General features: G+C 39.1%; 1 protein-coding gene across 10 annotated transcripts in view; it reads left to right on the top strand.

Annotated features, from left to right (window-relative positions):
* The window catches only part of ATP11B (ATPase phospholipid transporting 11B (putative)), a 66,044-nt gene extending 39,537 nt beyond the window's left edge, over window positions 1-26,507 (top strand). Inside the window, exons 23-32 of one of the 10 annotated variants that reach the window (XR_008483337.1) lie at window positions 421-480; window positions 758-885; window positions 1,723-1,861; window positions 3,641-3,664; window positions 5,081-5,146; window positions 5,426-5,529; window positions 6,136-6,301; window positions 10,128-10,213; window positions 16,748-16,844; window positions 17,586-17,667. Coding sequence is in view for 9 of the 10 variants with exons in the window: in XM_054283099.1 (XP_054139074.1) it covers window positions 421-480; window positions 758-885; window positions 1,723-1,861; window positions 3,641-3,664; window positions 5,081-5,146; window positions 5,426-5,529; window positions 6,136-6,301; window positions 17,586-17,804 (906 nt within the window). In the remaining variant the exon portion in view is untranslated. Of the gene's footprint in view, window positions 1-420; window positions 481-757; window positions 886-1,722; window positions 1,862-3,640; window positions 3,665-5,080; window positions 5,147-5,425; window positions 5,530-6,135; window positions 6,302-10,127; window positions 10,214-14,373; window positions 14,497-16,747; window positions 16,845-17,585; window positions 19,132-21,333; window positions 21,894-24,086; window positions 25,472-25,715 lie in introns of those variants that run through there. The other 9 variants (XM_054283107.1, XM_054283104.1, XM_054283105.1 and 6 more) reach the window with 9 other exon arrangements.
* The last annotated feature ends 277 nt before the right edge of the window (window positions 26,508-26,784 follow it).

Raw genomic sequence — 26,784 nt, 5'->3', positions numbered from 1 at the left:
ATAGCATGGTGTTATATTTTGTTTTCTTCTTTGTTTGCTTCTGTGCAAAAAATTCACATGAGCACATCACAGCTTTATTGAATAAAATGTGGAAACTATTCTGCAAAGAAATTCTTAAAAATAAGCTGAAGGGGAAAATGAAGGGATTTCTTCTACTTAATTACTACTTAGACTCCTGTAGTGAGATGTGCTCATCAAGCACATACAGTTAAGCTCATACTTTTCAGGTTCATTGTCCCAAAGGATAAACAAAATATCCTCTCAAGAAAAGCAACTTGCTTTACTTTGCTAAGTAAAATGCTGAAAGGCTTTGTGTTCTCCCTGTGTATTTTTAGCAGCTTCTAAGAGTTAGCAATTTCTTTTAGGGCCGTGAGGCATGTACTAAGGATTAACTATTTCCTTAATTTCTCTTTATTTCAGAATGTGTGCTTTATTACACCACAATTTTTATATCAGTTCTTCTGTTTGTTTTCACAACAAGTAAGTATTGCATGCCTGCCATCTTGTGTGTGAAACACTTGAGGTCCATAATTAAGAAAATAGGAGGGTGACACAAGGAGCAGTAGAGATGTTACACTTAGCAAATACCCAGCTTCATTTTCTGTAATTGATAGCTGATGTTATTAGATTGTTATGTGAGTGCAACTGTTTTCCTGACTATCAAATTAATGTAACCAATCAATCAATGCTGCTATAAGTGTGCTAATAAATCTTTATCAATTCCAAGGCATAAAATGCTTTTTGCTTTCCTTTGCAGACGCTCTATGACAGTGTATACCTGACTTTGTACAATATTTGTTTCACTTCCCTGCCTGTCCTCATCTACAGTCTTTTTGAGCAGCATGTGCACCCGCATGTATTGCAGAGTAAACCTGTGCTCTACAGGTATGTATGTCCTGCATCAGTTCCCACAGGGACACATCCTCTGCAGCAGCAGTGGCATCTGCACAGCTCTGAACTTGCTACAATAATTATCTGTAATTTAGGCATTTTTAGTAACTATCTTGATGAGGAGGAATTGAAGCTACATAGTTCTCATCCTAAAAGTTAATTAAAAAGAATATTTTAAGAGATGTGTCTTTTTATGTCCACCATGTTACAAGTGAAGAGCACTGAGCACTTGGTGAGCTTGCATGATTAGCAGCCTTCTCCTCCATTACATGTAGGAGATGAAAATCACTCAGACAAGGAGAATGAAAAACTAGGACACCATGATTAGGGGAATCACCACAAAAAATCCTTTACTAAGAGGAGTGGTGATTTCCTGTAGAATTAGATGTCCTCCCAGTGGTAGCATGTTGCACTGCATACTTTTTGGAGTAAAAGATAGATAGTTTTGTAAAAGAGATGTCTCCTCTCAGATGTTTCTCTTTTTGTAAAGGTCTTTTGAGCAGAGCAAGGGGTAAGTATCAGGAGATCTGGCTTTTTCTTCCTCTTTCAGTTCCACCTCCAGGGACAAGAATTCTAGTTTATGCTATTCTGAATGTGACCCATTAGAGACCCTGGCTGTTGGTGACCTCTCCTTAAAGCAGAGCTAAATCTTGAGAGCTCAGAAGTTTTTTTTCCCCATGATTTATGTATTTTTTTTTCATATGTCAGCATTTGTTTAATGTGTCTTGGTACAGTTGAAAGTTACATTTATTCAAAGCAGTAACAGTCATGCAGTGTGGATAGCTGATGGTTATGGACAGTATGAAATCCAAATCTGTTTTATTTCTGCAGAGACATCAGTAAAAACGCCCATCTGGGATTTAAACCATTTCTTTACTGGACCATCTTGGGCTTCTTTCATGCATTTGTTTTCTTTTATGGCTCATATCTTCTAATGGGAGAAGACACTTCTCTGCTGGGAAATGGCCAGGTACAATATCATAAGTGTTATTCTACCACTGTGTTTTTGTTGGTATTTCTTAGTGCTTTTTTGAAAAATCCTCCTGTGTCCAAAAAATTTTGTTTTTATGAATTACAATTATCAAAGATTCTTTGTCAATATTTGTGTGTGGTCTCAAGAGTAACATTTCTTAGCATGGAAACTGTAAGGTGTTGTCAGAAAGCATATGTCCCTGAAGAACATATCTTTCATAATAATAGATGTATCGTGGTTGTCTTAAACTTTGTTGTATTTCATAAACTGTTTTGTCAAAATCCTACTTCATAATGTCAGCAAATTAGAATTTATATTTATTCATTCAAAACTCATTTTGAATTGGACTTAATTGCAATGTCAAGCAAGAGAAGCAATGGCTTCTCTTCAGTAACTGTTATAGATTTAGGCTGAAAGCTGACAAAGGTCTTAAAGCTTCTCCTGAAAATGTTATTTTAGTTACCCTGACTTTTTCTAAATTTAGTGGTGCAAGCTACTTTTAAATTATGCTGTTTATTGAATAAGTGTTTTTAAGGCCATACCTTAATGAAATCCTGCACTAATTTGATGCTTTTTATTTTAAAGATGTTAAAGTTCACAGGAAGAATCATTTACAAAAAACTCTAAAGCTTGAACAAAACCATTAAAAGTCTGTTTCCTTATTTCCCTTGGTTCTGAGTTACTTAACTCAATTTAAAACAATTAGATACTGATTTTTCCCTTGTTAAACATGGGTAGTAATGGAAAAATACACTTCCTTCTCATTATGCCATACTTAATACTGGCATGAAGAACTTGCCAATTCTCATAATGCTTGGCAGAGATGCAAGTTAGGGTACAAGGGAGAAAAGCAGCATCCTGCTGAATTCCCAGTGTCACCTGGTGCCAGGGAGTGGGTGTGAGCTCAGGAAGTTTAGTCAGAAATGCAGTGATGTTCAGGCAGGGACCAGAATGGTCCTAAGGGGCTGCAGACAGAGGGAGGAGCAGTGAAGGGGGAATGGAGCAGCCATTCCATCATCAGATGATTGATAAGAATATTAAAATAGTGCTTTAGACTAAAATGTCTCTTCCCAGCTGAGGCATGAGTGTGTCCTCTCTTGTCATTTGTTACAAGCTGTGGGATTTGAAATTCTTTTGAGCTGGTAAAGGTCCTTCAGGACTCTTGTAATGAGGTAATTTTAGACTATGAATCAGTGTGTGTGGTGCATCCATCTTCAGTTGTCAAAGCACCTCACTTCAGAATTGCTTAGTAAATGTCCACAAGGCAGGAAGAGACTTCTCCCATTGTATTTAGTAACAACTGTTTGGTTTGGGGAATTGGCAGCTGCCCTTTAGCTTCTTATGTGATATGACTTCAAATGAATTCTAAGATTTTTCTGGGTTTTGGTTACTCTGCCTCTCTGTGTTTGCTAAAAGATGTTGATTAGAACTGGTAGAACTGTGTTGCAGTGAAATATCTGCATTGCATAGTTTCTTGCCAATTTAATGTGTGCCTGGAAATGCCAAAATTAAGGGCAAGAGGATTTTGTGTGCTGCTGAAGTGCTTTCTTAAGTCCTCAAGAAGTGATCACCTATACAGATGTGTGGTACAGGGTAGTGTTACTGCAAGGCCTCAGGTTTCCATTCCAAGTTCTCAGTTCAGAGCACAGCAGAATAGAAGAGACTGTAAATACTTTGTTAGTGCTGGTGCTTTAGGCTTACCTCAACACATTGTGCAACGACTTGATCTTTTAGTTCTTTTTTCTCCCCCCTTTTTCATGCTGTGCATGTCGTCAGATATTGAAACCTAACAGGCAAATGGTAAGAGTTTAGAAGAGGAGGAGATACAAGATATTGTATCTGTTACTTCATAGGATTAAAGGATGCAGCATCCGCAGTGTAAATGTGTTCAAAAATAAAATGGTGGCAAGAACCTGTGTGTGTTTTGCATTCTAACTCTGTGACCACTGAGAGCAGTGTTAGCAAAGACACTTTCTTTCACAGGTCACTCAGGAGAAGGAGTTTAATTTTACTTTTAAGATTAATATTGCAGCAGTTAACAACAAGCATATTACTTGTTAACCATTACTGTTGGTGGGACAAGTAAATCCAAGGCTTCAAAAAGGCATGTTAGCACAAAGATCTTTAAAATGATCAGTAAATCCAGACTCATGGCTGCCTCTGTTTTGTACCTTATGTATAGATGAGAGAAGCAGTTGTGAGATCTATCCTCAGGCTGTTGGGATTTTTTGTCAGAGCTCTGCAACAAGAACTACAACTGTGTGAATCCCAGTTCCGTGCCCCTGTGCTGTACTGACACATCAGCTCTAGGATGACCCTGGTTGCCTGTCTGCATGTGGTACCTCTCTCCTTGCTTGCTTAGTCTGCTGCCAGTAATCACAGAGTTGAGGATTTGGTCATTGTTCAGTTTGTCAGTGGCAAAACCAGCTGTGAAACAGCAAAATCTTCCCCATGATCCCCCAGCCAGTTCCAGGCTGGACCTGGTGTAGAATGGCAGCCCTGAGTAGCATGTGTGTAGATAGATACAATCTCAGCATCCCTGCTTGGTTGTCAGAGCTGAGATTTTATTGTTGTAGACCTTGTTCAGAGTTTTGATCGTTTCATTTATGAGCACAAGAGAATACAAAAGTGACAGATTTCAGTGTTTCAGAATTAAAGCTTAATTTTGTGTGTTATTAGCCTTGAAACAAAGTGTCTTTTCCTTAGAATTTTCTTAGTAAAATACAATGGCACCATTATTTTTGAATTGTATAATCGTGCTTGGGGTTAAAAGTGAACCTTGATTTGATGCTGCATGTTTAAAATTATCTGGAAGTGTTTAAACTGAAAAATTTTTTGCACTTAAAGTGAATGCCTTCCACCCAATATTTCCTTTCTATTGGACACTAATAATGAATTAATCAAATTGGTGTCTTCATTTCCCTATCATTTCATATTCCTTTTTTGGTCTTTTTTTATCCATATTTCATGTAGCCTTTGTGATGATTTGTTTTGAACTAAGAAGAAAGAGGATTGTTATTTATGCTCTTATCATAACCTGTATTTTTTCTGGTAGTTTGTGTTGTATCCTCCTTGCTTTTTTCATGATGATTACTTGTCACAAGCTTATTTCTTATTTCTTTAGTGTAGCTGACTTGAGAAGAATTTAACTCACTGTGAATGCCCTTAACTGATGGGTTTTTTTCTTCCATGATTTTTGCCTTGCCATTTTCTTAGATGTTTGGGAACTGGACATTTGGTACTTTGGTCTTCACCGTTATGGTTATAACTGTTACGATGAAGGTATGATATCATACTGCTCTTTGGGCTTGGGTGTGTAGGCAAATGTGTAATAAAGCAGTAATTTAAAATAGATTCCAAAGTTACTGATTCTTGAGGGTTCCAGATGAGTGATTTTTATGTTTAGTTTAAACGGTGGTTGAAATTTTTCTTCAGTTTTTGTGTGTTACAACAATATTTAGTGTTTGGGCTGGAAGTTCATAAGTGTATTCTGACTGGTATTTATAATTTTTTGTGAAGTGGGTGGAAAACAGAAGCTCACTGAAGTTATCTCTGTTTTAGATGGCACTAGAAACTCACTTCTGGACATGGATAAACCATTTTGTTACTTGGGGATCCATTGTATTTTATTTCATATTCTCCTTGTTTTATGGGGGAATTATCTGGTAAGTGATTTTCCCCCCATCCTTTTTATCACATGTAATATCAATGAGGCTAAAAAACACTGAAATATTATGTTCTAGCATCTTGCTCTGAATTTTGTAAAAAGATCTAGACTGGCCACTTGTTTTTGGTGATTGTTTGAAAAATGTAAGAAGTGTTGCTGTGCTGTCCTGTGCTCAAGGACACACAGTATCTGTCTCTGACAGCCTGTAACTATAAAGGCATTTTTAAGTAAATAAGTTCCCAAGGTGCTATGTAATAGGTGAATAATTGCAACAGAAATTAAGATGCTGGAGTTTGAATCAGTAAAGTGAAGTATTTTTGCTTGTAATTTGGAGTCTGGAGAGACAGAGTGGTGATTGATTCTCTGCAGCACAATTTAAAATTAAATCAGAACCTTTTCCTCCAAAGTTCAGTACCCCCATTCCCTGGAGCTCATTGGCAGGCCAGGTCCAACAGGTTCCTGGACTTCACGTGGACATGGTGCAGTTGTGACTCTGCATCCTGAGTCTCTCTGCTTGATGTAAAATAAAATACACTTGAGACAGCCTCTGCTGTATTTTGTTCCTAGAAGTTTTTAGTAATTGCCACTTCTTTTAACTTTTCAGGCCATTTTTACATACCCAGGACATGTACTTTGTATTTGTTCAGCTGTTGTCAAGTGGTTCTGCTTGGTTTGCCATAATCCTCATAGTAGTTGCTTGTTTGTTTATTGATGTTGTGAAGAAAGTGCTGTACAGACATCTGCAACCAACAAGTACTGAAAAAGCTCAGGTAATGTTATGCTTTTGTATCCAACTTGACCAGTAGTTACCCTCTTACACTGCTGTCATGTTTAGTGCAGAGAAGTGTTCTCATTTCAAAATACACTTGTTAATTTCAAATTACAAAAGTGAGGACACTATTTTACAAGACAGTAATGTTTATGTTTAGTAATGGGTAAAAAAAAGAATAGAATTATTTGAAGGGGTCAGTCTTTTGCATCTCAACTTGAAGCTGTATGAAAGGATCATACCGCACATTTTTATAGTGCTTTATAGATGGTAAATTACTTTTTGTTTAGGTATTAGAAGTATTAGAAGCTACTGCTCTAATTAGCACTGAATAGTTCTTAAAATGTGATGGAAACAATAATTGTAAAAATTACTTTAGTAAAACTTGTTTTAATTAGTATTTCTTAAATCTCAATCATTTCATATGCTATGCATTTGATTGTTGATTCTGTAATTAAAACTAATTACTCATGTGGCAGTTTCAGAGATTGATAGGTAAGGTCTAAAGTTATGCTGTGGTAATGGAATCTCCCTTCTGCCTGACACAGCCTACAAAAAATCATATAAATAATTCGGGTGAGATTAGACTGTCTTTTAAGTAAATATCTTTGAGTGTTTCCTTCTTTTTAGAGACAATTAGGGAGAAGTCATCCTGGCCTACTGTTTTAATAGTAACTGTTTCTCTGGTTTCAGTTTTCAACATTTTATCTTTTTATACTTCTTCTGTTAAACTGAGAAGGTGTCTATTACAGTTTTTGTTTTATTCACAGTTAGCTTTGTGATCAAGCTAATTTTAGCACTGATAGGTAGATTGGGCTTGCATCTTCAGTCAGAAAGGTTGTTTTAGAGTCTTTTCATCATTCTTGTGTTTCTCCTGTAATTTTCACCCTTCTTCAACCTCATTTTGAATTTTGGATTTGACCAGTGGACCCAATATTCCAGTACAGCAGACATCAGTGTCAAGTACAGAAATAATGAGTCCCCAGCTACATTCAGATTACAGAATAACATACATCAATAACCTGTTGTCTTCTGCATCTTCTACACATCTGCAGGTGGTGATGTTGGTTCCTTTCAGGGCATTGATGAGAGGTCAATTAGCATAGGGCCAAAAACAGTGAAAGTGTATGAAGAGCCCAGCTGACAGAGATATCCCATGCACAGTTATGGTCTGAAAGCTCTCAGCAGCTTTCTGTCCACCTGTGTGCCAGATGGATTTTGTGGTGTCCTAATTGCTTAATGCAAGTGGCACTGAGCTCTGTGCCATGCAGAACTGCTGACTGCACTGCATCAGTGCTGCAATCTTTAGCATCTAACCTTGTAATTACTTTGATGTAACTGCACATTGATTTAATTAAATTATATTACCCTTCTAATGTGTGTGTTAAAAAAAAACCAAACATGTGAGACCTTCTCTTCATTTGCTTAGGATCAACATCATGTTGATAAGCCTACTGCTAGTCAAAATATCCCACTAGTCCCTTTCAAATATTGGAATATTGGCTGCTTTTTCCTGTCCTGGAATTTAGTAGCTAAAAGCCAAAGTAAATAACCACTGGCTTTCAAAAGGCTGTTCAGATGGACCTGGTAAGGCTCTGGATTGCACATTACTGCACTTCTTGGGTTAGAGTGTCTGTAAGTAATGATATTTACCTTTTTTATCTCTTCAAAAACTAGTGGTAGTATTTATCAAACACTCTCCTTCCTTCCTTGCTGTATATCACCTCTTGCTGTCTGGCATGGTATTGGTGTGGTTCTTGAGGTTTTTCATGTTCTTGAAGTGCTTGAATTAAAACCTTAAAAGCCATGTGGATTTATCCATGTGCTTCCTGCTACATTCTCTTGCTTTAGGACTCCTTTCTAAAGATTTTTTGGGTGCAGTTTAATGCCATTACAGCATTAAATTGACAACTGTGCAGTCAAAGACACAGTAACACTTTTTATTTTTAAGAAGGAATCTTGATGAATATCTAACTCCTGTCCTGTGGCTATAGCTTGATTCCTGGCCATGGGGATTTTGCTTTGTGCATCTCTATTAGTTATTTTTTTTCTTATTTGCTTTCTACTTTGCATTTGACAGAGTCAGCACTGAGGCCTCTGTTTACCAAAATACTGTCTTTTCTCTGAAAATTCTTAATTCCTGATGCTGCAAAGTCAAGGTATCTGAAATGGGATTCGACCAGAAGTTCTTCAGCATCCATCCAGTGGTTTTTCTTTGTATGTCAGATAGTGAAATTATAGCTACAAATGTATTTGCAAAAAGAAGGCACCTCTTTGTTCCTTTGCTGAGGTTTAATCTGTTGAGATTTTCCTACTCTTGCTTTGGTGGGACAGTCATATCCACTGGATTCCATGCACTGTTCTTGCAGTGGGGAAGTGGATGTAACTGAAGCAGAGCAGATGATCAGCTTAGCACATTTGTTGTCAAGAAGTGACAGACTGTTTCTTTTATCATCATACCTCATAATTTTTGTTTAAAATTCCTAGTAAATATTTTTCTTTCCATTTCCAGACAAAGGAAGAGACTGACTTCCAGATAGAAAGGGTTTGGAGAATATCTTTGTCCTAAATGCTAAGGGTGATGACTGATGCTAATGAATTCTGTGGAAGTCATTGAAGGAATAAATATGGAACTTTGTGTATTGTCCTTTAAAATTATTTTTCACTGTGTAGGTGCACCCTCTGTGTAACTGAACATGTTTAATTATTCATTTTTAATTTTAGGACTACATTGGTATATTTTTATATTGAGGAAAAGAACAAGCTTGGTTTATAGTTACTGTGTTTTTATTATGGCAAGATAAATTCTTACATGCCCTAGTTCCTTGTTTTTAAATTGCGGCTTTTTAGGTTATTTGTTTCTGTCTGCCGTCATTTAAATTCTAAACTAATCCCAGGAGCAATGAGCCAAACACACATTTCTCAGCTGAAAATGCTTGCCCCAAGTGTTTTAATTTTTCAGAACTTTCTTGTGTGTGAATTACCTTAGTGCTCTGAATTCACTATATCTGTAGGAATCTGCCTTATCTTGATTTTATATCTTTTTGTTAGTATAAGGTGATAGCATCAAGTGTGAGTTTGCCTCTGATCTGTTAGATGTTACATGTAGCTAAGTTTTTCATAAGGGAGCAGAGAAATTTAACTGATACAAGAGAAAAATTTGATAGGCTTTTAAGTGTAAATATTGTTCTTTAACAGCAACTTTAGTCTGAGTCATTCATTTTAGGAAACTAAAAATTAAAAATTTGACAGGCAAGCATGAGTTGACTTTTATAGACGATGAACTTGTTTAACTGTATGTTCTTTAATGCCCTTAAGGTGAATGTGTGTTACTGTATTTTATTTTAGTTTTGTTGTGTTTCAAGGGTTTTCTGCTGGCCTAAAGAAAAGTCATCTTATGTTTCACTGAGGTCAGTTACCCTGAAGTAGCTTGTGGGCAATTTCTCAATATAGGTCTGTTACAGAATCATACAGGAGGAATTGGACAGTAAGGTAAAAGTGAATCAAAATATAAATCTTTGAGTAAAGATAAATCACAGCACTGTTGGAGGGCAAAAGCAATACAGAATAAAGGTGTTTGTAAAGCACAGATGTAAAAGTGTGTAGGCCTTTTCTCTCAGCATGAAAGCAAAGGTACTTTAAGAATGGTCCTGCCAGTGACTGGCTGTGATGGTCCCAGGAGCTGTCTTGAAGGTACCAGGCTTGTGTTCTGTATATGATGTGTATTCCACTTAAATAACAATGTGTTGTCCTGTGTCTTTCTCTTAGAAAATTACTGCTGCTACTTACTGACATGTGTGTTCCATCCCTTCTCTGTCCAATTGTAGATGTACTCCAACAGAGTTGCTTTAAGTGACGAGTTCATCGCACTGCAGCCATTGTCCAGGGCCAGGAATCAGCTGAGCAAAATTAGGTAGAGTAGGAGGGACAGTTCCTCATCAACTCTTATGCATGCTCAAGGTGAACTAACCAGTGCTGAGAGAGATGGGAAGAGGCATGAATATATATTAGTGGGGTGAGAGGGCAATACATGTAGTGCAGAAACATTTAGTTTGGTGATTTCTTGGCTTTGCTCTGTGTTCCTGAGCCAAATGCTTCTCCTAAGTAGCATGTGTTGGACGTGCTTTTTTTTTTCTTTTTTAAAGGAAAAAACATCCCTAGCATGATTTTCAACTTCCAGAATAAAGATCAGCTGTTCTTGCATCCATTTTTAAATAATCGTAGTTTCTAGCATGGTTATAATGCTTTTGGTTTCTTTATGATAAAAATTAACAGTGCATTTTGCATGCTGGATAATTTCAGCTTTATAAGGCTGTGACAGGAAGATCCATGTACTTTAGGCAGCAATTTCTTGCAAGTTATTTGCCCATTTTAATTTGCTTTAAACTGTGTCAAAAGAGCAGATAATGTTTGAAGCTTGGGTGCGTCCATACCCTTGTGCAGCTGAGGCTTTTTGTGTCTGTTTTGTGCAGCTATAAAGTGAGTGTTGTTTGTTTTCAATGTGTGTAGATACATATTCCTAAAGGTATTTGGCTACAAAGTCCCAGAAAATTATTCAAAACAAGATCAAAGCATACATGTGTCTGTGTCGGTAAAACATGATTCTGCAACTCTTCAAATGCACTGAGTTCGGCACATGAAATGCTGTCAAATGCTGATTCTCTTTTGTAAGACTTAAGCATACATCAGCAATGTCTGAGTCTGTTTAATTCCACATCCTACAGCAAGAATTAATGCAAAGATCTGATTCCTTTTAAATATTTTTCAAGGTGACTTTGTTGTTAAAAATGTGCAAATAGGTGCCTAGGAGAACCAACTAACCTACGTTTTAGGGACTTAATTGCTGTTTCTTAAACCAAAGGAGAAAAATTTTGTATATCCTCTGAGAGTGCACTACAATTTTACAAGGCAAAACTTGAAATGGCCATTGTGTTGTGGTGTTAGTGACCCCAGTGTGAAACACAACACCTTGGATTTCCAAACACCCAGGGGGATAGTGTTGGGCTGATTTTATTTTCTTTTGTTTTGAATTCAGCACTTAATAGCTTTAAAACAGCAAAGTACAGTATAGCTTTTGAAAGCTGTTAAACTTAGCAATATATTGGGGAGGTTCCTCTGCAAAAGCCTTTACAAGTTAGCTTTTCAAATTCTTCGTTTATCAGATATCTTGGTTTATCAAGTTACCTTTTAAAAACTGTGGATAAGTGTATGTAAGTTTATTTTCTCAATTAATTATTAAAGTGAATTATGTCACACATCATAGCTATACCAAAGGTTTTAGAACAGATAATTCTGCTAAAATTTCAAAAACTAAACACATCTTAATGGTTATACAGCTGGATAGTCAAAGAAAAATAAAACTGTCAAGGAATGCAGCATTGTAGCCATTAAAATACTAAAATCAGGAGAATCTTTGCTAATGTGAAGCAGTTTTCTTCATATTAAGCTTAGGGAAGAGTTGAAAAAAGGGGAAATCTGTTTTGTCCATAAATAACAAATGATTATGCAAATCCAATTCTCTTGTAAGTCAGAACTTTTGCACTTGGGTATCTGATAGTGCCTGAAGTTCAAGCACTGGCTGCTTTCTAATGTGCAGTTGAGCTTGTAAAGTGCAACAAAAAGGAAAGATTTGGGTTTCTCTAGTTCTTTTTTCTGTCTTTGAACAAAGTTCAGAAGTTATCCTGTGGATCCTTGCCTAAAACAGTGAAAAGGAAAATCAATTGATAGACAGAAACTACTCACTTCTCTATACTAAGTGAAATGTAATTTGGAGTGAAGAGCATGAGTCGGTTTCTGTGGTTTTCCCAAAGCGACAGGGCAAAGAAGGCAAGGAAAATTGTGGGAGCATAAAACAGAACAGCTGCCTGGTGAATATGTAGCTGTAAAGCAGCTAATCTGTCACACCTCATTTGTACATGCCCACCCAGGGATTGCATCCTTTGTGACTGCAGAATGCATGGAGGTTGATGAACAGACTTTGGCAGGTTTTTGTTGTTTGTAAATATGTATTAAGAGTCTCAAAAGGAGCATAACTCCAGGTTAAACTGAGTTATGCCTTGTTCTGCCAAAATGCTTACTCTTCTCTTGAGATCAAAAGAAGACTTCTTTTATGAATGCAAATTAAAATGTATGATGTTACAATAATTTTTTGTTTCTGTAGGCTTCACAGGGTGTAAAAAATGTTCAATTTTATATTGAGTATATTGGTGATGTACAGTTAGGACCTTTGAGGGGATCTTCTAAGTGTCCAGGTGATTCCTGTAAGTCAGAATTGCAGTCCTTTGTGCCTGTTAAAGTCTTGCCTCTGAACATTACTGTCGCTTTTGGAATGTGGGATGAAGAGGAAATGAGGCAGCACAGGCAGGTGCAGGTGTTGTGCTTCACTGGAGTCTGGCAGAGCACTGCTTTCCTTCACAGCTGCCTCTTCTGTTCTTGGAATGTGTGAAATATGTACCTTAGGGTACTAACTGGGTCCCACTGTATCTCATTCCATGTTTTTATCTGTAAAGAAGGTGTTTTGTGTCCATCTGTGTCTACATGTCCTGTGCTTTGTAAGAACTGTCAGAAATCTTAAGCCATATTTGAGATGTGTTGCTTGGACAGATGTTTTAATTCTACTTACTGATGGGATTGACTGTGTTTACAGAGTTTCTACCTTTGGACACTGTGTTATGAACTGTACCCAGAATTGGGGAAATGTAAGACACCAGGAAGGGTTTTATTTACAGACAAGGCTGTCAGTGCACAGCATTATATCTGGGGCTCTGGAGCATTTACCTTGTCACAGCCAAACCCTGTTCTTTCCCCATCTCCAGCCTCATGAGTCTGTTGTTGCCTGGTTTTCCCTTCATCTCAGTCCAGATCTGCTCCAGGCCCTGCCTTTAAGGCCTTCATTCCTTGTCTATATTTTTAACTCCAGCTCCGGTTCCATAGGATTCCCCCCTGCAGCTTTCAGGTCTGACCCAGCCCAGCTGTGTTGAGTCAAGAGCAGAGAGGTCTGTGTTCCTTTTACAGCTTATGTTTTCTGTAAGGAATGTGCAATTTCCCAGAAATTTTTTCCACTGGAAGCATGAATTCCCACTAGTGAGATGTGCCAGAACACCCTGATGTGCTGCACTTAGATCAAGGGAGATCTCCTCCTTTACAGACCTGTTAATTGTGTTAGCATAGCTTGGTGTTGATCTGTTGGCTAATCCACAGAATCTATCACAGGAAGATGAGGAAATGAGGGAAGAATGCACCATTTTGGATTTGACTTCACTCACAAAAGTGCACATACTCTTACCTGGAGAAACCTTGGTCTAATGACTTTGAAATAATGAAATAATTTGGCCCTTGTAGGTTCATTTGATAAAAAGAGTAGAAAAATAAGTGATAAAAACATCATGGCAGTGAAGTTGTTAGACTTCAACATTCCTATATATTTTCTTTAAAAATTTTAAATCAAATTGTTTGGGATTTTTTTATACAGTATATTAAGGGTTAAAGATTATAAGATTTACAGTGGGGAGCAAGTTTTAACTTAATTGTGAAATAGTAATAACCATCTCATATCAGTCTTCTAAAACATCCATGTGGCATCAGAATGTTGGCAGCTGGGACCTGGGCTCAGGAGAATACCCTGCAGTGCCCTTAGCTTGGTGGACAGGATTAAACACATTCCCCATTCCTCAAAGTCCCAACTTTTCAATGTGACTTTTCATTTCAATCTTGGGTTGAAATGTCTTTCTTGTGGCATATGGAATAACCTGCAGTAAGAAAACAAACTGAAATGATCCTTTCTGTTAGAAGGTGGAAAACAAATAAAACTCCAAAATCTCTAAGAATTTTAGATAGATTCCAAATTCGTTGTTTCCATGTAGTCTGTAGAGCACTAAAAGGCCAAACACTTTTAACACTTGAGTGCTGAGAAACTGCATTTGATCCACCAAAAATAAAAATTGCCTCTTGACCTTGTAAATTGCCTTGTTCTCTCAAGACCAGACCTGTGAAAGTTCTTGTAACAATGGTGACTGTTTTAAAGCAATGCAAGCATGGTGCTTTATAAGATCTGTTGCTTTTCTGTCCTTCCAGATGGAAGAAGATAAGGGTTCAGTCAGCTCAGCATGTGACTTTGCTGAAAGCAGGCACAGAGGGGAGGACAGTAGGCAGCTGCTAGACCCATCTTGTCTGCCCGACAGTTCTTACCTCCACTAGGTAGTACTCCCACTGTACCCTAATGTCTGTGTATTTATTTACATATTTACATTTATTTGCATACAGAGACACTCATTGAGCCATCTCCAAAATACCCATATTTTTGATATCTGCAAGAAAAATTGCATCATAGAATATTGGTTTGAGTTTTTTTCCTTTATCAAGCTGAATCATTCTTTAATTCTGCACTTCAGTTGCTTTTTGATTTATTACATCCAATGGGCCATTCTCATATAAAGTATTATGTTTATCGAGATTTCAAATCTCACCTTATGAACATACTTTGTTTGCCACCCAAATATTAATAATATCTGGTATTTCTCTACACTCTTTAATTTTTTTAAAGCATTGTCTCTCCCGTCTTATGTTTCCTGAGGGTTTGTTTCAGGTCTCCAGGGAACATTTTGCCTTCCTGCCTTGCCATGCCAGGTTTTACTTTGGTATAAAATTATGACCATAAATTGTCCTCCACAGAGAGAAAGTGAGAAAAGAGACTTTCTAGCATATGTATTTTCCTTCCAGGTAGTGGATGTAAATAGAAAAATCCATGTTCACCAGGGAATGATAAACAGTATATCTACATATAAAATTTAGTTAGGTTTTTTTGTCCTTTATGTTCTCACAGCATTTATTTACACTTAACTGTGAATTTGACAGAAAAGAATTGTTGTTTCCAGACTTATGTAAGGTCTCATTTGCTATTTTTTTAAAAAGTGATATTAACTTTTCCAGAGGTATTGGTTCAAGCATGATCCTTGCTTTTTGTATCTAACTTGTGAAGAATAAAGGAGATTCTCCAGAAAAAGAGACACTAGACCTCCAAAATCCAGAGTTGAGGGTTTGCTCCTTGGAAGCTTGTTTGGGTTACTCTTGGTTCCTCTTTCTGGCTGTCTTTGGATAATATCCAGGGCTCCTGGCTCTCAGGGTAGCAGATTCTAAGGAAAAAAAATGCTCTGGTTCATTTGATCTGGCATACAGACAGTGTAATGTGACTTTCTGCAGTAAATTTGAAGGTCTGCTTGAGCATAATGGATGAACTAAATACTCTGTTTGAAATCCTGAGTGTAGCAATGTTACAGTTTTGTATTGCTGTGGCCACAGCTGTGAAGGTCTCTCATCTGCAGCAGGGGTTTCCCTGCTGACCTCCAAATGGGAATTCCTTCTGCTCTCTGTAATCTCTTGTGTCACAACTCTGGGAGCACAGTCTGAGGTGGCTCTGAAGGTCGTATTTGCTGGTACTGCAGTGCTGCAAAGTGTGCAGTTCCTGATTCTGGTATCTTCTGTGGCGCTGCAGTTTGGACCAGTCATGGTGATCATCACATGAGGGTGTTCAGGGACTCAGGCTCTGTTGAGATGTGTTTTGTTTTGTTTGTCTTTTGACCAGAACCCCTTTCAGATCTGTCACTTGCAAATCTTCTGCCCCTGCCTCTCAGGTACAGAAGTTCATTGTCACAGTAAATGTTCCTTCTGTGTCCCAAAGACCCCCCAGATGAGTGTGTGAGTCAGAGTGTGTTCTGCCTGTACTCAGCCACAGCCTCTGAGCTGCAGCATCCACAGGATCAGGGGGCTCAGTTCGTGGAGAATCCTGTACACTCCATCAGCTGCTGAGTGACAGTTCTGTGAACATCACAATGAGTGGTGTGATGGGAAGGTCTGGAGGGGCTGTGGGGAGTGTGGCACAGGGCTGAGAAAGGGACAGGCAAAGCAAAAGGTGCATGGAAACAAACACCAGTTCTGTGTGTGTTCCTTCTTGTCCTACCAGCTGAGATTTTTCTCTTGTATTTCCAAAAGCCTCTTGTTTCTGTTAGCTGCCTCTTCTTTGTTGTGCAGGCTGTTCTTCTGTTGTGAAGCTGTAAATGTGCCCAGCTGCTTGTTTGGGGGGATCAGGAAAAAGAGTGTCTCCACTCATAGTAAACCATTCCCATACGGAACTCTTGAGGTTCTTTGCTTTCCTTGCAGTTTTTGGCAACTGTGGGTGGCGTGGAATAAATTCAGGCTCAAAAATAGAGTCTTCAGACAACAGTCAGTGACCTTTACAGTGTCACAGTGAAAAGTTGTGGGAAGGTCTTAAGTGAGCTGTGTCCTGTCATGGACTAAGATGCCTCCTCCCAGAATTCTTCTTTCTCCTGGTATGAGGAGAGGGTAAAGTTCAGCTTCTGTGTTTAGTATTTGTTTGACAGGATGCTCTCATGGAGAGTTTAAAATTAAATTAAAAAACATCCCCACACTTCACATTTTTATTTCTCTTTAGAATGGTACTGAAGTCAGTTTAGGATATTCTCTCTGCAGAAGCAGGAGATTCCAGTTATGCTGCAGTTGGTGCAGCAGTGCTGTAGAGGAGCACTCTGGTAGGTGGCACTTACACCCATACATCTGTTGCTGCTTCCTTTTCATTTTATTTCTTTTATTCCTTTTTTTCCTCACCTACAAAACATGAGCTTTGAAAGAGTTTATTATGCTACTGCTGAATTATTCTCCATGCTGGCATGAACGTGACTGAACCTTTCTGACATCAGCCTTGTTTGCTTTTGGATAAACCATGTTCACAATCAGGAATGTGCTTTTGTTCTGTACCAAGCCAAGGGTAGCTGTGGTAGTGATATAATGTCAATTATTCTAGGAAGTTGCATTGTGTCCTTGAGGAAGAATTACTTGGGACCAAGTTGCTGTGTTGTATTCTGCAGCCTGAAGCTTTATCTTGATAAATTTCCCTTAAAATAGGGCTGAGCTGATATAAATTGTTGCAGGTAAATCAAGGCATCCCAGCTGGAAGTGCATGTGCTCTGCTGTGGGGTTTGGTGGAGGGAATTTCCAGGTTTAGGCAGATGCAGTGCCAGACCATTTCCACGCACTTAACAAGGCTGCAGTCAAACCTTGGGAAGAACAAATGTTAGTGTATGTAGACCTTAGGGAGTGGTAATATTATTATTGTAGTTCTATAAAACTGAAAGATATTCAACACTCTAGCTAAGAAAACCTGCTTCTCCTATGTGTTTTTTGGTAACATCTTCATTGCTAGAATTTGTGAGTACTGATTTTTCTTTTTTCTTTTTTTCTTTTTTTTCCTTTTTTTTTTTTTTTCTTTCCAGCTTACTGAGGCAGGTTCAGGTATCAACTGCTTGGACTCCATGTGCTGCTTCTCAGATGGGGAAACAGCATGCACATCTGTTAGAAGAATGCTGGAACGACTAATGGGAAGGTGTAGCCCAGCGCGGGTCAGCAGGTGTGGCATTTCTCTCAATAGCCTTTGCTGCAGACGATTCTCCTATAAACTGGAACCCGATGAGCCTGCAGCAATAGATGTCTAGAATCCAGCTGCAGGTTTTGCTTATCTAAGTAGAAAATGCAACTCTTTATTGTACTTTTTTCAACCTAAAAGATTAGCTTCTTGTTTCTTTTTGAGTGGTTTCTTTTGGGATGTGGAGGGGAAAAACAGTTTTTGAAAGATTTCTGGTAAAGTGTTTAGTTTGGCTTTACAAGCTCTTGTGTTGTATCTATCGTAATTTCTCTTGATTTGTACATTCTTCTCTTTAGAAAATCAAGCCTTGCTCCTGTTTTTGTTCTCCTTTTTATGATTACTTTTTTGCCTTCACAAATCAGGAGTTGTTTGTAAAGTCGAAAGACTTTTCCCTTTGGTTCTTGATGTACAACCTCCAAATATTTACCTTGGAGCTTGCATTACTCCTGAAGGTATACAAAAGGCTCACATTCCCCCCCTTAAATCTAACTTCATTGTTAGGAGGAGAGCCTTTAAATCTTTCAGCCATTGATTGATATGAAGATGAAATATTTTTGTAGTATAACTTTTATAATCTATTTCTAAAATCAGAGTGATTGACAGAACAGAGTCTTCAGGTTCTAAGAATTTTCAATGTTTTTTGGGTTCCAGAAGGTATATTGTCAAAATCATGTGTGCCATTCCAAAGTATGTGCTAAATAAATCTTTCCTTCACAAATCACATGTGAAACAAATGTCAGTGGGGTAAAAGCATGTTGAGTAATTGAACATGTCTGCAAGAGCAACTCTGCTCTTGCAGTCAGCCCAGCTGGGAGAGGAGCTCTACTGAATCCTCTCATGTGCCATCTCCCCATTTCCAAACAAAGAGGGATAGCAAACAAATATGGAAATATTTGGGGGTAGAAATAAAAATAGTCTTTTGTACATCGTAATCTCTGTCCCTGAATGATATCATGGTCCTTCATTGGTCAAAAGGCAAACCTGAAAACACTGAATTTCACACATTTTCAAGGAAACTCATTTTGTATTTGAAGAACTTTGTCTCTTTCAGTTAAAGGTTGTGATATCATTCACTGGGTATCAAATCTCATGTGGGTAATTTACCCTGACAGCTTTGTCAGCTCTGATTCTGCCTTTAGGTATTGCCTGGTCTGTAGCTCATCTCTGTTGGGACTCTTGTGTTGAACACAGTGTCTGTGCTTTCAGTCAGTCTCTAGTCTTTTCTGGCTTGCTTGTGAAATTTATTCAATGTTTCTACAAATCTAGGGTATGAGTATGCAAGAAGTTTCATTCCATATGAAAAATGAGCTGTTACTATTAAGTACATTTTTAATTCAACCTTGCTGTGTAGAAAGCGGGCATGATGTGTAAAATAAACAGTTTAATAGAATTTTTAATCTACAAGGTGAGCATTTAATTGGTCTAAAAATCAACATTTTGGTAGCAGTTGCTCTAACTTTTCTGGGGTTTTTTTCACTTCTCTGTAAAACTGTGCTTTCCAAGTGAGGAATTTCTCATGCTAGTTTGTTTCACTTATTGTTATCTAATTAGGGCAGATTGTTAGTTAACAATTGCCTTAGTAACCTGTAGTCTTCTTATAAGGTAGGTATTCTGTGTTTTGCTTTCTGCAATATATTTGCAGTTTTACAGTTTTCTCTTTGTTCCACTCAAATTTTCTTTCCTTAAGAACTTAAAAATACGTACTGAAGCTAACTCGTATTTGACAGAATATTAAACAGTTTTTTCCAGACTGCTTTTTGTCAGGTTTCTTTTCTGCTTACCTCATGTAGTTTTCAGATGAAGTTCCATCTAGCCAAATTATTTTAGAGTTCTTAGAACATAGACATAAGGATTAATTTCAAGGAATATGCAAAACTATCTTGGTGCTACACTAAGGGCTTGAAGTTCTGTGGATTTTGCATCTGCTTCTGGTTGAAATTGCTCTGAACAATCTAGTTTCACTTAAATATATGTACAGTAGAAACAGAAGAGAGATTTTTTTAAAGTCTTTTTTAAAGTCTATTTATTTTCTCCAATGATTTCAGCTCCTTCCACTCAGTGTTGACAACCTGGTCTAAAAGTCAAGGGACCATTTTCTCCCTTAAACATTTTTGCTAATATGAGAAAGTCTTTATTAACTTTTTTAAATTACTAATTGCTTAAATCACGTGAAGTAGTTACAAGTTGTGAAATGCCAAAGGTACAACTAAGAAAACTGTTGGGTGATTTTAAAATTGTTCAGGCTTTGTTCATGAGCTTGAGCTGCTGTGTTTTTTACCTAAATCTCCAGAAGATTGTGCAGTCCCCAACAGGATGGTCTTTTGAGTACTTGTACTCTATAAAACAGCTAAATATTCAACCAAGAAGTAGCTGCAAATTATTTTTGTTGATTGAAGTGATGCTGACGAATATGTTGTTTGTGCAAGTGCTGTAGAATGAAGAGCACTATTTTAAATAACATTGCTGTAGGCAGCTTGTGTTGTGTTCTCTGCTCCTGATATTCTGTCAAATACGATACTCTGTCAAATATGATAACATGAAATCAAACCTTGTATCAAATTTTGATAAAAACTTTGATGAATCAAAGTGATACAAATGCTTGGAGTAGTGGGCCACAGGAATATAGTCTCTTGTGCTTAATTTACTGCTTCTAAAATGTATTTGAGAAGTATTTTCTATAACTTCATTAGCCAGTTAGAATATAAAATGTGTGGTGTGGTATGTTAAAATGCATTTTGTCTGTCTGTTCCATTAAATTGTCTGTCGACTTGTCAGTCACTAAAATATTAAGAATGCTGGATCACATACATCACTTGTACAGTAGGAATCATTGCTGAATTGTTGGGTCTCCCATTAGTGGTTCTTGTGTCAAGGCACTGGATGGAACAGTTCTAAAGAAACAGCAGATTTCTGACAGAGCCTAATTTGGAGGATAAGCTCGTTGTGTTTTTATTTCCTGCCTCCCAAACTTCTCAGCTTTTCCCATACAGTCCTAGAATGCTGTGCAGCCAAGAACAGGATTTCTTCCCAAGCAGTAATCAAGAGAAAGACATTGAGAGACCCCTCTGAGTCAGCAGCTGTGACAGCAGGGTGGTTCCCTGATGTTTTGAAGTGTAAGAGGAGGGGATGGAACAGGTTCCTGGCTGTAGATAAGTTTCGCCTCCCCCAGGCTCAGGCAGTGTGGAGGTTTCCTGCTGGGACACGGCTGTGCTGGGTTCCCAGGCTGGCTGTGTGCTCCACAGGGCTCTGCTGGAGCAGCCTCACGGTGCCTCTGTACACAGGCAGCATTCCCAGCCTCCCAAGGCACAGCACCGAAACTTCAGCTGCAAAATAGGCATAGAAACCTCTGGTTGTTTTAATTTATAGTGATGGAAATAGCTGTGTGCTGATTACACAGCAGGCATGAATTGGCCTCTGTTTCCAAAGGTCTGAATGAACTGCAGGTACCTACATGAAATTGGTGCATTAGTCCTTTAAAGAGGTAAATCTGCCTGCTCTTGCAACACTTCTATCTTTTGCTCTCATAGACTTTTCTCCTCACCTCCCTGTACAAATACAAGTTCCCAGTCAGCCAAACTTTTTTTTTATTGTTACTTTAGATCATGGAGTTCAACGGATCCCTTCTATGCCAACGACAGGAGCATCTTGACTCTCTCCACAATGGATTCAGCCACTTGCTGACAGGGACATTTTTGAATGCCTTGTGGAAGCCCTGTGGTGCTCACACACCTGTAGCAGGTGCTGAGGCGAGCTCGGTGTCCGGCGCTGCCCTAGGAAAGCCCAGAGGACTCCTGAGTGCAGCCAGGGCTTGTCTGGCCTGGCAAAATCTGCACTGCAATTGCTTCCAGGAATTTTTCTAATTATATCTACAAATTGCTAAATAAGTTTTTGGTTTTTTGGTTTTTTTTTTAAGGAATGCTTTTACCTCAGACCATTTGATCCTTTTTGTTGCTGTATGAGCAGATTGGAATCCTACATTTAATACTGGAGATATCCCTATAGGGCAATGACAGAAATCTTTCTCCTCCCAAATTTGAGTGATCCGATTTGAATCAATTTGAATCTGCACAATTAAACTTTTAAAAGTTGTGTTTTTAATGATGACCCTTCCTTTTAAACACACATTCATTTTGAGCTGTCTTGCAGATGCTGTCTTAGCAGTTTGCAAATCAATTTTGTTACTTCTGTGGACAGTTACTGTATTCTATAAGCAATCAGTTTAGTAATTTTTGAGAGTTAAATGCAATTCAAATATATTCAAATATTTATGCTGGTGTATGAGTGGCTAATATATTAGTCATTGCTTTGACAAACACTTAACTGTGACAAATCAGTAATTTGGAATAATAAGGAATATAGCAGCTCAGTGTTCTCCTAAAGTACAATTCAGAAACCAGTCATCTTTTATTATGCCTTTTATGTTTTGTTAGCAGTTCTGGATCCTGACATGGAAAAATTTGTTAAGAATTGGCAGATTGAGCAGAAGTCTCACTAGCATAAATTTTTGAATTATTAATCCTTTTAAAGTTGGGGAATTTTTGCATGTTTTGTTCTTTTTCATGTATTTATATTCGGTCACGTTGTACTTTGAAGATATAATTAATGCTTAATTATCTTCGTCTATCGGAAGGATCCGAGACCTTGGTGGCAATGTTTTGATACCTAAGTATGCCAATAAAAACAAATTGCACAGTTGGAGCTCTGGGTGGTGCATCCTGCAGGTGCCTCCCTGTCCCAGTACAGACCTGTCTGCATGCTGGGGGCTGGGGAGCAGCAACGTTTCACTGCTCCTCAGCCAGGGAGGCTGAACCCACTGCTTGTCCTGGGATGTGGGAGATGGAGTGGAGGTGCTGCAAGGGTGCCTTGGAACAGAGCTGTTGATGGCTGGGGACTGGGAAAAGTGCTGCTGCTCCAGGACACCCCCTTTTGTCACCTCTGACGGTGACATCCCATCAATAACTGGAATACTTGTCCTTTTGGACAGTTAAAAGTGTAAAGATCCATCTTAAAGTTAGCTCTGGGTAAAAACTGTAAATCTGGGCTGCTGCAAACCTGGCTGACTGTAACTGGGCTGCTGCCAGGGCAGTGCATCCCTCCTGTCATCCCCAGTTCTCCCAAGTTCAATGAGCAAAGGAACAGGTCCTGCTTTCCAGGGATCACATCCTTCAGATGTTCCTGACCTACAAACAGCTCTGCTGTTCATTTTCCGGCCCGTGACTTTAACTGGGATTATTTCAGCTCTCCTCTTGGAGCTTTGTTTCTGCATTAATGCCTGGCAGCTTCTCTCAGACCTGAAGGCTGCAGGTACCATGGAGTTTACAAGATCTCAGTGCTCAAGGCAGCATCTGCGTGGGAAAGAAATGGTCATTGCAACTTCATTGTTAAATTTCTAGTGACTTGAACTTGCACACAAGGGATTTTTCCCACTGTTACAGGTAAAGATCAGTTCAGAAATTAAGAAGCTTTAAAAATAAATTATGAGACAAGAAGAAGGAACAAAATACATTGAACTTTCCTTTTAAATAAGTGTTTAATTCAGCGTTCATAGTGCATTTTTGTATCATGTCTTCAGATGCCTGAGCGCAGTGAAGCTTGAGGCTGAAAATGTCAGTGTGCACTAGATTCCCCCAGCGAGTGCCCAGGGGATGAAGAAACAGTAAAATTGAGCCTTGTCTTCTCATGCAGCAGGTATGAACGTGTGACTAACCCCACTGCATGGGGCTGAGAACCTGGATCCAGCTGGAGAGGCAATAATCCATCCAGTCCCCTCCAGATCTGCAAGTAGTAGCAAAATACAGTTTTCACCAACTCCTCTAACTTCCTTTATATTTCATATCTATCTTAAACCTGGGTTTAAAATAGTAATTTTCTTCCTAGTAGTTTCTCTTCCTAGGAGTCTTCATGCTGCCATGGATACCTAGGAAATACAGAATTATTTACTACTCTAATCAGATATCTGCTGTTTAGCTGTATTTTACACCTCAACCAGAGTTTTTCACCTTTCAGCAGTGCTTGTTTGTCCGTGTCAGGCACAGCATTGTCCTGTCAGTGTGTGTGACCGTGTGCCCTCATCCATCCATCCATCCATCCATCCGTGTGGTTCGTGTGTCCTGCCCTGAGCCTGTTCCTTGTGTGAGGGGAGAGAGGCTTTGCCCAAAACCCCACTCCAAGCATTTCCACTGGCCCAGCTCTGTAGGTGATGTATTTTGGCTTTTACCACACCAGTGTGTTGAGTAGATTTGCACAAAAGCAGCACAGTCGTGTATTTGAAGAATAATTTGCACTCATGATGTGTTTCTTTAAAACCTTCCATCTCCTCTCCTCCCTTTCCCCCTGCTTTCCCTTTTCCCAGTGTTTGTAAGGTTACCGAAGAAACTTGCATTTAAACAATTCAGGAAGGACTTAAGAATCCATCCCTCGGCCAAGGTATATTTTTCTATTTGCAGTAAATCTAAGTCAGTAATGTCTCATTGAGTAAGAGCATAGACGTGGTTTGCTTGAGGACAGGCTTTTTCGTGTGACAAATATTTTGTGTGGAAGTCACCGGGGTTTTGTGTTGATATCACAAATCTTTTAAAAATGCTCCTATTCAAGGAAGAAAGACTTTGTGTATTTCTTTGATAGCTGAAGTGTAGGGGCCAGTTCAGTGTGCCCTGGGCACAGTGCAGAGTCCTTCATGAGGGAAACTGAAAAATCCAGTTAAAAATTCAGTGTAATGCTAGCGTTTACCTCCCACTGCAAATGTGAACGAGTAGGGGAGGCTTTGCTATGGGGAGGAAAAGTTTTATTATTTACCTTTTAGCCTTGAAATCCATAAAAGCCTGTAGCAGATATTTGTAGTTCAAAGCAAGAGTAGCGTGCACTCACTTTACTATGCAGTGTCCACGAGGAAGCACCTCCTCCATGGGATCACGTTCTCTGCAGGTCAGTTCTGCCTCTGGGAAAATCAGGGTTTGGTTTTGTTACTTAGGAAAATTTTAGTTGCCAAACTCATGCTTTTAAGAGGATGCAGTGGAAAAAAACCTGAAATGTTCTCAATTGGTTCAAAAACTAAAATGTAAATATTCTGTTTAAAAATACTCTGTATTTTTTAAGATTACAGAAGGGAAGGGGGAACAGAAGCTTCAAAGGAAGGAATGCTGAAAACTTTGGTTTTTCATTTTCAGAAATATTTGAGAAAAGCTTATGCAACTTAGAATGCATATTAAGCACCTATAATTTCTTATAGAAATAAAATATAATTTTCTAGTGCTAGAAGTGTCTCAAAGCTGCAGCCTAAATTATTTTTCACAGTTCTATCTGCTATTGCTGTACTTATAAATATGTGATTTGGGTGAAATTCGGTCTTCCAAAGTGCTCAAGCAAAATGTGCTTTTGAACTACTTATTTTGAGGGGGGTTTTTTTTGTGTGTAGAATCCCTAATACCTCACCATTGTCACTGCCCTCACCACTGCTTTTTTACACAGATTGTTACACAGATGTCACTGCTTAAAGGAGCCGTTCCTAGAGCTGGGCAAACCTTTCACCAGGGCCTCATTTTAGCCTTTATCCCGTTCCTAAATTATTTCCCAGCCAGACTCTCTGCTTTGCAGCTCTGGGCTGGGCTTTTTTTCTGCAAATGTTTTTATTGTTGGTTGTTTTGCACGTTCCCTGCTTCTGTTGTTTGTTCCCCGTGGCTCGGTTTGGTTTCTGCTCTGCTTTGGAGCAGGGCGGGGATGCGGGGATGCTCTGGCAGCCCCTGCTGGGGATGTGCCAGGGATGTGCTGGGGATGTGCCAGAGATATGCTGAGGATGTGCTGGGGATGTGCCAGGGGTGTGTCGGGGCTGTGCCAGGGATGTTGTGTCGGGGCTGTGCCAGGGATGTTGTGTCAGGGATGTGTCGAGGATGTGCCAGGGGTGTGACGGGGCTGTGTCAGGGATGTGCCAGGGATGTGCCAGGGGTGTGCCAGGCTTCTGCTATGGGTTTCTCTCTCCCTTCAGCTCAGTGCTGCTCCCAAGGCGTCAGGACTGGCTCAGAGCCCTCCGAGCCGCCTGTGCTGCTGCTCCTCCGGGGACCTTGGTGCTGCTGCTGTCGCCGCCCGGCTCCGGCTGAGCCGCTCCGTGTCCCCGCGGGGGGAACAGCTCCGGGACACAAACGCGCAGCTCCCGCAGCTCCCGTAGGCTCAGAGCGACGCTGCAAGAGACCCCGGCAGCACCTCCGAGGCCTGGGGCTTTATTCATCTCTCCTCAGCAGTTTTCACGGAAATTACTTCAAACTGCAGCAGGTTCTCACCCTTTTACGTTTTGACAACAGGATAAAAGATGATCTGGAGCATGCAGTTGAAAAGGGTTAAAAATGAGGCGCACCTTGCTCCAGGAGGATCTTAATTTGTATCTCAAATAATATATTTTTACAGTTCCTAGTTGCAATCCTCATGACAGATTTCAGGTTTTATGCATACAAAAATAACAAATCATCATCTAGACTCCTGTTTTTTTACTGAAGAGGGATTGAGCTTGCTTCTTTGAAGGAAAAAACAAATGGTTTCATCTCTGCAAGTACCTTTTAAAAACTGTTGATCCTTAATTTTAGGCAGATTAGGGGTGTTGCCTACTGGAAATGAGCAATAAGTAATACAAAGAATTTTGGACCTCTGACACTGTGGCTGCCTCATGTTATTTTTGCTCCTTTGACAGCGAGGCTGTGTGCTTGCTCCTTGTACAGCTTGGTCAGTAGTTGTTTTGAAAATGGTTTATGAAAATTATATTTATTAAATAAAATTTTCACTTCTAGCTGAGTCATTGTTTTAATTATGTAACTGGTAAAGATGGCAGAGCAAAACCAGGCTGGTTGCACCCTGGCCTAGGAACAGTCAGGAGCAGGGCTGGAGAGAAATCACCAGCAAGAAAAAGAAAATAACAAACGTGGGCCTCTCCCCACACAATTCTTACAGTCCCCTCATCTCACCCTCCCAGGTTCCTCGCCATAATTTGATTTATCCCTCAGACTCCTCCCAGTTGTCCTCTGAACACTGAAAAAGGCTTGAAATTGTATATTCCACAAACACAG

Source organism: Melozone crissalis, unplaced genomic scaffold (genome assembly GCF_028551555.1).
Source record: "Melozone crissalis strain CALT ecotype California unplaced genomic scaffold, PUWL_Pcris_2 ptg000034l_1, whole genome shotgun sequence".
In the NCBI taxonomy this organism is placed as follows: domain Eukaryota; kingdom Metazoa; phylum Chordata; class Aves; order Passeriformes; family Passerellidae; genus Melozone; species Melozone crissalis.
The sequence above is the reverse complement of the archived record's forward strand: the minus strand, read 5'-3'. Positions and strand labels throughout refer to the sequence as shown.